At 62.7% G+C, this 12183-nt stretch overlaps 1 protein-coding gene across 1 annotated transcript; it reads right to left on the bottom strand.

The window, feature by feature from the left end:
• Positions 1-4067: 4067 nt before the first annotated feature.
• LOC133278160 (apoptosis-inducing factor 3-like) lies at positions 4068-11973 on the bottom strand. The gene is made up of 18 exons (XM_061470683.1): positions 11867-11973; positions 11680-11789; positions 11087-11131; positions 10924-11005; positions 10727-10839; positions 10275-10361; positions 9944-10035; positions 9606-9736; positions 8955-9070; positions 8601-8672; positions 8216-8279; positions 7845-7921; positions 7646-7763; positions 7435-7533; positions 7115-7190; positions 6658-6762; positions 5599-5630; positions 4068-4246 (listed from the first exon to the last, which is right to left on the bottom strand). Exons 1-18 carry the CDS (start codon positions 11961-11963, stop codon positions 4068-4070), a joined length of 1695 nt encoding a protein of 564 aa, XP_061326667.1. The 5' UTR covers positions 11964-11973.
• Positions 11974-12183: the final 210 nt, after the last annotated feature.

The following is a 12183-nucleotide window of genomic DNA, read 5'->3' as shown; positions in this document are numbered from 1 at the left end:
TTCATGGCTCCACGGCCAGGGAAGGGATATGATGGCAGCTGAGAAAGGGACACGGATGCAATCTGCACAGCCCAAGTGCTGGGGAAGGGGACACAATGGGACCTCCACAGGGCCAGGGCTAATGTGGGGGGACACAATGGCACTTGCATAGCAGTGAAGCAGGACCAGATGGCAGGTGGAGGGAGAACAGGACAGGACCTCTGTAGTATCAGAGGCAGGGAGAGGGAGCACAACAGCACCTCTGCAGCCCTAGGGCGGGGGGGGGGACACAATGGGACCCCCCACAGGGCCAGGGAATGGGACACGATGGGAACTATGGGGGGACAAAACAGCACCTCTGCAGCCCTAAGCAGGTGGAGGGGACACGGTGGCACCTCTGCAGCCCTATGACTGCCCTATAGAGTGGAACATGATGGGATCTATGGGGGGACATTGTGGCACCTCTGCAATCCCGAACCACGGTGGGGGGGCCCCCTCCACACCCCCTCGGGGGTGACACAAGAGGGCACCCATCAGCAACGTCCCCACCGCCAGCCCCAAGCTGGGCCGCAGCCCCATGCCCAGCCCCGCAGGGCCCTCACCACCGGGGTGCGGGTGACCAGAGCCGGGCCGAGCCCCGCAAGCCCAAGCGCTCACCGGGGACCCCCGCACCCCATAGCGGGCTCCCGCTCCGCCCCGGGCCCCCGTTACCTGGCGGCGGCAGCGGCGGCTCCGCGTTCATCCGCGCTGCCCGGCCATGTTGGTCAGGTGACAGCGGTCACATGCTCCTGCTGCTGCTGCTGCTGCCGCCGCCGCCGGCGCGCCGCCATGTGCCCGGGACCGCGGGAACACACGGGACACGGGCCGTGACGCGCTGCCTGACGTCACGGCGACGTCAAAGCCGCTCCCGGCTGTCAGCTGGAGCCGGGCGCGCTGACGAGGCAGCCGGTCTTAAAGGGGTCTCCGCGGGCTCTGGGTGGACCCCACCGGCAGCAAGGTGAGTGCACGGTGCAGCCGGTGATGAGGAGCGGGACTCGGCTGTCACCCGGGAGCCTCCCCGTGGGGCTGCGTGGCGGAGCGGCCGGGCACTGCCCGGTCCCGGTTCTATGAGCCCAGACGGGTCTTGCAGCCACTTCCCCGCTCTCTCCGGGCAAACCTGGTCCCGACCCCGTGAATCAGCACCCGTGGTCCGGGGGGTAGCGGGGTTAGATCTGCCCGGTCACCCCCCTACACACACCCCCCCACCCCCCGCTGCGCCCGGACCCTGCGCGGCCCCTTTAAGGGCTCGGGGCTGGGGGGGTGCTCCCGCTGGACAGCGCCGCATGGCGCGGCGGTGGCGCGTGGGAGTCACATGGGTGGTACGTCACAGCAGCTTATTGGCTCTCCGCCCCTTGCCCGCTTCAATCAGCTGTTACTGGGGCGAAGGGCAGGAAACAGCCTTAAAGGGGCACCACCGCCGCCCTATTTTCCCCCCCCCATCCCCATCCCCAGACCGGTTTGGCCCGGCGGGCTCAGGGCAGGAGCGCCGTGGCTACCGGCCCCGGGTGCCAAGCCCCGGTTATCCGGTGGTGCCATCCCTGTGCCCCCCCCCCCCCTACAGCACTTGGAGGGCGCGGCCCCTTTAAAGAAGTTGTCCAGTCATCGCTCGGCGCTGCCAAGTCATCGGGGTCAGCCGAGTTCCTGCGGCCCCGCCCACCGCGCCTTCCCATTGGTGCATGCGGAAACTGCTCACTTCTGATTGGCTACCGACTTAGACAGCAACTTCTCGCACTCTGGGGCTGTGCCACCGGCCCCGGGGATGGAAGGGCCGAAAGAGGCCCGGGAGGGGGGGGTGGCCTCTCGGCAGCGCTGGGACCCCGGCAGGGACCCGCTCCGCTGGGGAGGGGGGGTCGGGCTCTTTAAGAGCCTCCATTCCCCCCCCCCGCCTTGAAAATGCCAACTCACAGCGCGCGGGGCATGCCGGGAGCGCCCCCGCCGCACTACATCTCCCGGCATGCCCCGCGGCGGGGTGGGCGCGCCCGTTTCCTAGGCAACCGCCGGTTGGGCTGGGGGAGAGCCCGGTGTTCCCCTTATGGGGGTGGGTGGGGCAAAACCGCTGGTCTTTGCCTTTCCATTGGTTGATCTGCTGGCCGTGCTGCGTCGCTATTGGTGGGAGCGAGCATCAATCGCGGCGGTGGGCGGGGCGCGGCTGGGGCGGGGCGGTGATTGGTCAGGGGTGGGGTCGGTGGGTGGCTGCGTCATGACTCCGCCAGCTGATCAGAGACGGGAGCCGCCGCCGGCGGGAGGGAGGGAGGCGGCGGCACCGGGACGGGTTGGACCGGACCGGAGCGGAACGGGCCCAGCGGGGCGCTGGGTCGGGCCGAGCCCCTCAGGTAGGTCCGGTCCGGTGGAGCCGCGCTGGGACAAGCGTTAAGGGCAGCCAAGTCCCGTCCGTCCCCGTTCCCCCCCCCCCCCCGGGGTCCCGGTATCCCCGTATCCCCGCCGCGGTCCTGCGGGGGAAGGTCACCTTTCCCCGGGGTAGGGCGGTGCAGCAGGGCCCGGCCCGGCTCGGTTCGGTCCCAGCGCTTCAAGGCTCCGCCTGGGCCGAGCGGCTTCGCTGCCGGTAGCGGCGGAGCGAAAGGGGGTGTGGGTAAAGAGTGGGACCGGGGCGCGGCTCTCGGCCCCCGGGGGTCCCGGTGGAGGCGGGCGGGGCCGCGGCCGGGGCCGCCCCGCGCCGGGCGGTGGCCGCCCCGGGGGTGACCTTCACTCCGGGACCGGGCTGGGCAGACTTTGACCCGCGGCCGCTCCCCGCCGTGGGCACGGACCGGAGCATCCCGGGCAGCCGAGGGGGCGGAAGGGTCCGTGGGGTGCCCCATGGGGGGGAGTGGAGGGACCGGGGTTACCGGGGGGGACGGGGGAAAAGGGGGGGAGGGGGAGCGGGCTCCGTTTGCGAGGGGGCGGGAGTTGGTTCTACCGAGAGGAGAGATATTGGGGGGGGGGGTGACCCGGTTACACCGGGAGGGGGGCACTCAGCGGGGGTACAGCGGGCGCTGTTAACGGGGCGAGCTCCCACCGGGGCCCTCCCCGGTGCTGGTGGGGTCTGTCGGTACCGAGAAGGGTTGGGGGTGAGCGCTATTACCGGTATATTCCCCCCCCCGTCGGTTGCTTGCAGAGCCCCCCCCGGTGCCGGCGGGGCCGGTGTCTGAGCGGCGGGTGCTGATTCACGGCCCGGCGGGGGTGGAGCAGGGCCGGGACCCGCTCGTTGGAATCCGGACCAGATGTACCCGGCACGCCAGGAATGCTCGGCATTCCCGCCAGGCCCCACCGCCGCTGCTGCTTCCCGGCCGCCAGCACCGGGACCCGGCTTTACCCCAGCAAGGCTTGGGGCCAGCCGGGATGCTGAGTGCCTGGGGGGGGGGGGGGGGGATGCTGTGGGGCAGTGACCGAGACAGGGGTCCCCTCCATCGGGGCTGAACGCTGGGGGTTTCCTGGATCTCAATCCCCAGCATCCAAAGCGTTGGGGGGAAAAGGGATGTTTTCGCATGCGGATCGGGAAGCAGCAGGGTCCCGCGCCGGCGCCGGGGGTTGGTGCCTTCGTCCTCCATCAGAACGGCATGGAATAAAGCTGAGCTTCCCGAAATTCCCCCGCCGGGGGTTTGGCAGCGGCGCCCTGCCAAAGTGTGTTCCCTGGCTCCCGGCCAGCTGGGATCGTGCCAGCTCGGATGCCCGAGGTGAGCAGGCAGGGAATGCCATAACCCCTACCTGCGGTCCGTGCCGGAGCAGGTCCTCTTGTCTCTTATTTCCTGGCACAAAGGGCCTTGATTTCCCTGCCCTGATGGAGTGCTCGCAGCGGCTGCGTTGGGAGATGGGAAGAGTCAAGGTCGAGGTTGGAGCTGCCTTTGGATCCCGTGTGATGCTCAAGGGGTTGCCCTGTGGGCTCGGCACCGCGGTAGGGATGAGGTGGCTGCTGCGGGTGATGTCTCCGCTCGGTGCGGTTCAATCCTGGCTCTAACCGTGTGCGTTCCCTCCTCAGGTGCTGTCCCAGCGCCCTGCTCCTGGCTAACCAGCACCAGTTCTTCAGTGGCAAGCTTTATGTCTTTCTCTAGTAGCTAAAGCTGCCAGTTGAAGAACTGTTGAATGTAGCCACACTCGTCACCGGGACCTTGGATGCTGGCCGGACCTGCGCCCTCGGCAACCGGGATGAGCAGCGTTTGAAGGCTGAGGATGAGTGTAACCGGGATGAAGGTGTCTCCTTCAGACAGAGCCGTGGTGCTGAGCTGAGGGCTGCCTAGAGAAGACCAAAAGAGGCATTAAACTTTATGTGCTCCTCAACAGCTCGGGTTTTAGGGAGTCTGTTGCCTATGGGGTGGCTGGACCTGCTTGGCAGGAGGGTGCTGGGATGGGGGGACACAGTGCCAGAGCTCGGTCCCCAGCCCATACTGTGGGTCCATAGCTGGTTGTAGAGCTTGTCCAGAGCAGGAGGTGACCCAGGGCTGGGTGTAGCTCATAGGTCTGACCTGCTGCTGAGCTCCAGAGCAGGATGAATCCCTCCATGAGCTGGGCAGTGGGATGGGAGCAGCTCCACACCCACATTGCCCTGTGTGGGCCACTGGGAGCGGGTGACTCAGGGCCGAGTCACACACGGCCTGTTCCAGGAACCATCCTTCTGCAGGGCTGGGCAGCCCCGAGGCAGCTCCAGGATTCTAGGTACTGGGAGAAGGGCTTCTCCATGGTCCAGGCTCGGTGTTGCTGGTGACCAGCAGCAGAAAGCTGCCCTGAATGAGATTGGAAGCTGCTCTCCAGCATTAGAGACTGTGGAAGAGGGGAGCTGTGGCCCCGTTGCAGCTCAGAGCACGGTGGATGCTTCTGTGTGCCCCTCCTGGCAGGCTCTGCACCCCCGGAGCTGCTGCTCCCTTGGTGGCTGGGAAGCAGCAGAGATGCTGGGGGCTTCTGTCTGGGGCCAAGAGCAGGCTCCAGCTGCCCAGGGCAAGGCTCGTACCAAATCCTGGCACGTGGGGATGTGCAGGAAGTGGCCGTTAAGGGGTAGCAGTGAAGCAGGTCTGTGGGTTCCTGCCTCCTTGTTCAAAGCTGCTCTGCTTGCTCATGGTTGGGAGCAGCTGAGATTCTTCAGGGTCGTTGCCAGCCGAAGCCCCTCACATGGTGCTCGGAGCAGAAAGGGCCGTGGATGAGCGGCTCCAGCTCGAGGCAGAGCCCGTCCCTTCCACCGCAGCTGCCCTGCTGCAAGTCCATGCAGAGCAATTGGCACTCACTCAGCGCTCAACGAGTCCTGGAGTGCACCGAGGGGGCAAGAAGTCGTGGGCTCTGTGTGCGTGTGTGGGTGCTCGAGGGCAAGGAGGAGCAGCTCCCATGCTGGAGAGGAGGGGAGCTGCGTGCTCCAGCCCTCAGCATCCCCGCTTCATGTGCCTCGGTGTAACGCTGCCGTCGTGAAGGACCGACCTCTGCTGCAAACCAGCTCTTTCCCCTGGTAAGATGTGGTCATCTCGGGGCAGAGCTGCCCTGAGCAGCGGCAGCACGGAGCCCCAGGGGTCAGGCAATGTAAATTGCCATAGTTTGGGTCAAATTCATGCATAAAAAAGGAGCAAGCCTGAACACTTGAACACCAAAGCACCACGGTCTCACCTCCTGAGCACACAGGCTCGGGCCGGCCCGCACTGAATGTCAAAGCAGAGGGGTTTTAGGCTGACAACCTAAGTGTCCCTATGGGAACTTGCCTGGCCCTTGGGGTTTACCCTTCCTCCTGCAGAGCCTCATGTGACCAGTGAGTAAGTGCAGGGTTTCCTGTGGCACACACATCCTTGCTGCTGTGCAGCTCCTTCCTCCAGCATCAGCTCCATGCTCCTCCAGCATCGCCTCCGTGCTCCTGCAGCATCTGGCCTCCTCCTGGAAGCATCCGGCGCGCAGGGATGCAGCAGCAGAGGGGATGCTGAGCGCGGCTGGGGTTTCTCTGCCCCGGGGTGGGAAGAGCTCACTGATAAGGACATTGAAGGTGGCTGTAGCAGTGCCAGCAGGTTGCTGGAGGTCAGATGCAGCTCTGGCCTCAGGGGTAGGGTATTTCCTGGGGGTTCCTGCACACAGGCTATATCAGTTCCCATTGGGGGAGCTCCCCTGGCTCTGAATGTCTGCTTCTGCAAAGCTGAAGGGCAGCGTGTGTCCAATGGGCTGGATGGGAGCCCCATGGCAGCACCAAGAGGAGCAGGGTGGGCTGGTGGGTATGGGAATGCGTGGCTGCTTCCGTCTGCTCACACCCTCAGCTGAGCATCAGGATGTGGGCATCCTCCTCTTAACCCAGCCCAGCAAATCACTGCCTAGAAGGGAGCATCAGGCACTGCTTTGCTTTGCCCCAGCACACAAGTGAGCAGCCGAGGGCTGGGTCCAGCTTTGCTCTGTTCCTCTATGGCTTTATTGCTATTGGCTCTATGGCTCTATTGCTCTATGGCTTTATTCCTCTTGTGCCAGGACAGGGGCGTGTGGAGCTGTTAACACTTGGTTGACTCCATGCCCTTCACAGCAAGGCGTGGACTGAGCTTAGGTTTCTGCCAGTTGGGGTATGCTATTGATGTCGCAGGCCCTGCGAAGGAGAGGTGCATTGAGGGTTGCAGTAACTCATTTTGGCCCCGTGTCTCCCAGTGGGCTCTGCAGGCAGGGGGATGCCTGCAGCTCGCCCAGGCTCTCCCTTACTCTGCTTCCTCTTTAGAGATTTGCTTCCCTGCGTACAAAGCCTCCGCGAGCAGAGCCACCATGGGGTCACAGCCCAGGCTGGCTGCTGCAGTCACGGCACCGTCCCTGAAAGAGGGAGCAGAAGGACGTGGATGTCTCCGGTGCTCGTAGCCCAGCAGCATCCCAGTGGCACCCCGTGCTTTGGAGGCTCCGGGCAGGGTGGTGCTGGTGCAGGGTGCAGGGGGACTCATGGCACACAGCCTGGTGCTGCTGGGAGCAGAGGGAGAGGTGTGTGCCAGGCTCCCTGCCCGGCTGGTGCCTCCATTGAACTCATCCTCTTCTCCTTCCCTGCCTTGGTTTGCTCTGACACCATCTCGCTGCCGCTTTAGTGGCTGCGGTGTGTGGGCATTGGAGGTGATGCGGAGCCCCTGCTGTAAGGAAGGGACCTAAGGCACAGACTGGCCATGGGTTCACTCACCTGATGTAGAAGATGAGGAACTTCTGGTGCTCCAGGCTGCCCTTCACAACAGTGTCCGTGTATCCCCTCCCGCAGCCTGCAAGGGAGAGCATCGCAGCCTGGCATCACAGGGGCAGAGGGGACAGTGAGTGGGGTCCGGGCTGGGGAGCAGGCATGAAGACCCTGGACAAGCAGAACTGACCCAGGGCCTCTCCTTGCCTTGGAAGCAGGGACTGCAAAGGGCTGCTTGAGGGGAGCTCCGAGTGTCTCTAAGCCCCAGCTCCTGGATGAGCAGATGGGCTGGGGAGCAGCTTTGCTGTTCTCATCTCTCTACCCCCTACCTGCGTAGCGGATGCTCTTCCCGAGCATCGTGGTCCAGAAGAAGGGAATGGTGTGCAGCTGCTTCTCTTTCTTCAGCATGTTTAGGGCAGCAGTGTGACCTGTGATGAATCAGCAGAGATCCCCTGCCTCTTGTTATCCTGCTGTTCCTTCTGCCCCGTGCCCATCCCTAGGGATGGGAGCTGGGGGGGCGAGGTGGGTGCTCTGCCTTACCGTGCGCCTCAGCCACTTGTTGGTGATGGATGCTGCACCGCTCCCCATTGAGCAGCGCTACGGGGAAGGAGACCACATCCCCGGCAGCAAAGACGTTCGGGATGTTGGTCTGCATGTGCTAAAGGGGCAGAAAGCAGTCGGTGCAGTGGTGAGAGGGGAGGGAGGAGGTGTGGACAGGGAATACGCAGCTGGCACTCACCAGATCCACCAGGATGGCACCGCTGGCGTCTCTGGCAATGGAGGTGCCCTTCAGGAATGCTGAGTTGGGGAATGTCCCTGCGGGGAGAGGAGCAAGGATGAGAGCAGCAAAGGCAGGGAGGAACCTTGGCCTCAGCACGTGCTTGGAGCAGAGCAGTGCCCTATGGAGCTCAGCGAGCATCCAGAGCCGCTGCTGTCCTCCTGCTGCTGTTTGCTCATGGGCTGCTGCCTTTCCCCCTGTGTTTGGGACCAAGAGGAAGGGCTGGATGATAACAGGGGGAAAGAGACCGCAGGGACCGAGCTGGGCTCACCGCCTGTTCCCCCCCACCCCATTCCCAAAGCTGCCTCCCTCTCCCACCTGGGGTCTCTCACCTATTCCCACCACTACCACGTCCGCAGGTAGCTTCTCTCCGGAGGCAAGAACAGCCTCTGCGACCTAGGGAGGAAGCAGGAGCCATTACCAAAGGGTTAAAAGCTCGGTCCTAATTCTCCCAGCCTCCCCGCTGCCTCGTTCTCTGCTGCCTCTTGTTCTCGCCCAGCTTCACCTTGTCCACCCGATGTGTGCTAAGAGAACACCCACCACCATTGCCACAAGCACAAACCGCTGCCCTCTGAGCCCGGAATTGCTCTCGGTGGAAAGAAACGTGAAGGTGTTGATGTGGGAGGGGAAACCCAGGTGCAGGCACCGAGTTCATCCTCAGTTTGGGGTTTTTCCACCTAAGAGCAGCGGTTCCGGGGTGGCAGGGGCAGCATTGACCTTTCCATCCTCCCCGTGCAGCTCGCGGAGCTCCGCTTTCATGTAGAACTTCACCCCTTTGGTTTGCAGCATCTGAAAAGGATGGGGCGAGCGTTCACTAGGGAATTCCAGGCTGGAATGCTGTAAGTACGGCGAGGTTTAATGCGTGTCCCTGGCTCTGCACGGTGCCTGGAAGCTTGGCTTTGCTCTGTTGGGTCTGGGATGAAGTAGGGCTTGAGGATGAAGAGGGATGTGATGCGTGTGAGGGAGGCTGGGCCCAGCCTGTGTGCATTGCTCCTTTGGTGTGAGCAGCACCGGGGCTGCTCGGGTAAGGTGGGTTCCCCATCCTAGGAATGGGCACCAGCTTTCCCTCACCTTCATGGTGACGCCTCCGACCCGAGGACCCAGCACCCTCTGGAAAGGGAACTCCTGTTTCTCCACCACTGCGATGGCAGCAGCCTTGTCCGACAGGAAGGCGGCCGCCTCCATCCCTGCAAGGCAAAGGCAATGCCCGACGTGAGCAAGCACGGACCTGCTCCTCGGAAGCCTTCCCTCCTTCCAGGTGAGGAGAACGCATCTGATGCTTTGCCAGTGCTTAGCTGCTCCTTTGTGTGTTTCTGGGCTGAGGCATTGAGCTCTTCCCCTGCTCTGTGTTCTCATGTGCTATGGACCTGGGTGTCAGCGCAAAGAACAGCTCTTGGTTGTGTGCAAGACAGTGCCCATCTCTTGGTTTTCCTTTTGCTTGTGAATCGGCTCCTCTGGAGCACAGGGACCTTTCCCTAAGGCACATTTCCCTCTGTCCATGAGCAGGAACTGTTCCCAGCTCTCAAAGCTTCTGGCTATCGGAGGAAAGCATCAGTGTGTGCTGTGTAACGCATACCCCCACCAGCCATAGGGCTCTGCGAGGAGCCCAGCCAGGCAGCGAATGAGCATCCCTGCCCCAAAGGCTTCCAGTTGATGCCCACATGCAACGCAAGCGGGGTTCAGGGCATCACTGATGATTTGATGCCCTCTCCAGCCTGGTACCTATGAATGAAGCTCCAACGATGACCAGGTTCTTCCCGGTTGCCAGCTCTAAGATCTTGCTGGCATCCTCTGGGGTTTGGAGCACGCACACGTTCTGCAGGTCTGCTCCTGGGACTTGGAGGAGGCTGGAGCTGGAAGAGAGGATCCGGGTACATCCCATCCCGGGAAACGGAGCAGCGAGGGGAGAGCACAGACCTGTGCAACCTCTTGGCTGCGTCATCCTTGCATGTCCTTGCATCGCCTACCGCCTCTTCCCTACGCATCCTCTCGGAGCAATTCACACCCCAGGGCTGACCCATTTTGTCCTGCCTACAATGGTAACTGCTGCGTGCACTCACTGGCAGCCTGTAGCGATGAGCAGCTGGTTGTACTGGTGGGAGGACCCATCCACGAAGTGCACCTTCTGCTTCTGGAAATCCACCGACACTGCCTGTGGGGGAAAGGAGGCAAAGACCTCCCGGCTAACTCTGGTCCAGTGATGTCCCACTGCATCAATCCATGCTGTGTGCCCTGTCTCTGGACACTTGGGTGAGAGGAGGGATGCTGGGGTCCTCTCCCTCGCTTCCTCCAGGTCTTGGGCTTTGGGAGCGCTATGACAGCACCAAAGCCAGGCTCCCCGTGGCAGGAACACAACCACCCATTGAGGTCTGAGCTCAGCTGCCCGTGTACCTCTTTCTCTGTCCAGAGCTCTATGCCGTGCGCGTGGAGGAATTCGGGTGTCCTCATGTAGATGTCCTCGGCTTTCAAGTTCATTTCCTGGAGACAAAGCAGAAGTAGAGGCAGCAAAACGCTTGCAGGGTTTACTGGGGAGTGAGCTCGCACAGGAGGTGCGCTTTGCAGGAGGAAATCACAGCTCCTCACACTGCCCCATCCGCCTCTTGTCCCCCCTCATCCGTGAACACAAGCTCTAGTGGGGAGAGCTCAGTGAAAAGGGGGTAAAGCCATCAGCTGATGGGGGATTCTGATCCCTGGGGGGGGGGGAGATGGACATGGTACCCCTTTAGCTTGGGGGTGCCCCAGCGCCCCATTGCCAGAAGGGCTCCCTTCATCACTCAGCCCGGTTCTGGGCGGACCGTGCCCTTAGTTCTGATGCGGTACCCTCATGCCCTTCACGCACAAACCTTGGTCAGTTTGGACTTGTCGTATGGGACGTGTTTCTCTTTGGTGGCCATGATGATCCTGCCGGTGAAGCCCTCCTGGCGCAGGGTCTCGGCACACACCAGAGCCGCAACGCCTGCAAGGGATGCTCATCGCTTACACCGTGATGGGGATGAGGAGAGCGGCGGCTCACAGCGCACGTGGGGACCGCTCCACTGACCTCCCCCCAGCAGCAGCACCGTGGTCCGGCTCAGGGGGCATCGCTTGCTCGTGTCCTTCACCCTCAGGCTGCTTGCAAGGTCCTGGAAGCAAAGAGGGAGTGCTGGAATCGCCCCTACCCCAAGGTGCTGCCTGTGCTTGGTGCCTGCAGGTAAGGCCCGTACCTTCCTTTTTGCTGTGACAAACACCTTTCCATCTTCCACCGTCACCTGAAGCGGGGAAAGGAGAGCGTGTTTCAGTGCATGCGGTCCTGAGGATGTGGTAGGAGCTTCCCTGGCAGGTTCTGGTGCAACGGAGAGCTCCGATACACCCAGAGTGACTTGTTGGGATCATGGGAGTCAAACGATGCCGAGGAGCTCATGAGCTTCCCTCCTCCTTCCAAAAGCCCTCAGGAAGAGGTGGAATTCCTCCTCTCTTTGCCGAAGAGCTGTGAGGGATACCGGGATGCGCGGCATCACCTTGGCTTGAAAGAAGCTCTAGGACCGGGACTTACATGATCCCAAGAAGTCATCCCATGCATCGTAGCTCTGTGCGACCTGGACCACATCGCTGTGGCCAGGGCTTTCAGCTGGCGTGAGGGACGTGGAGCTTGTGAGAACCAACGGTACGGAGGACATCAGTGACATGGGTTAGTGGTGGAGCTGCCAGTCCTGCCTTAAAGGTTGGACTCGACGCTCATAGAGGTCTTTTCCAACCTGGTTGATGCTACGGAGGTTGATGCCACCCATGATGGGAGGAGGAAGAGGCAAGAATTCACCTTGAAGCGGTGCAGACAGTCCAGGGACGGGTACTCCTCAATGTCTCCAGTTCTGATGTTGAAGCAGGCCCCATGCCAAGGGCAGCGCAGCCTCTCCCCTCTGAAGACCCCTGCAATAGAGGTGGGGAGAGCTCCGTGCCCGGCTCCCTACCACGGCCTCTTCCCTTTGTGAGAGCCAGGGCTCTACCTTTGCTGAGCGGGGCACCATAGTGGGGGCACTTGCTGCTGAGGGCACTGAACTCCTTCTTGTTCCTCACCAGCAGCACTGGGTACCCGGCCACCATCACCTCCCAGAGCCTGCGGGAGCACAGGAGAGGTGGGAGCCGATGAGCTTGGCCCCTTCCAGCCCTGGACCCACAGCCTGGGGTCCGCTCGCGGAGGTACTCACTCTCCATCGCCAACATCAGCCTCCTTGCAGACCTCGGCGGTGACGGTGTCGTTGCCATCCCTGCTGCTGCCTGGCAGGGGGGGAGCAGAGGGAAGGGTTGGCTGCCAGGGATGCTG

The sequence above is a fragment of the Pezoporus flaviventris genome, unplaced genomic scaffold (genome assembly GCF_033815535.1).
Source record: "Pezoporus flaviventris isolate CSIRO_AGI_PZ_B2104156 unplaced genomic scaffold, CSIRO_AGI_Pfla_v1 ptg000063l, whole genome shotgun sequence".
Taxonomy (NCBI): Eukaryota; Metazoa; Chordata; class Aves; order Psittaciformes; family Psittacidae; genus Pezoporus; species Pezoporus flaviventris.
Note: the sequence above shows the minus strand (reverse complement) of the source record. Positions and strands in the feature narration are given on the sequence as shown.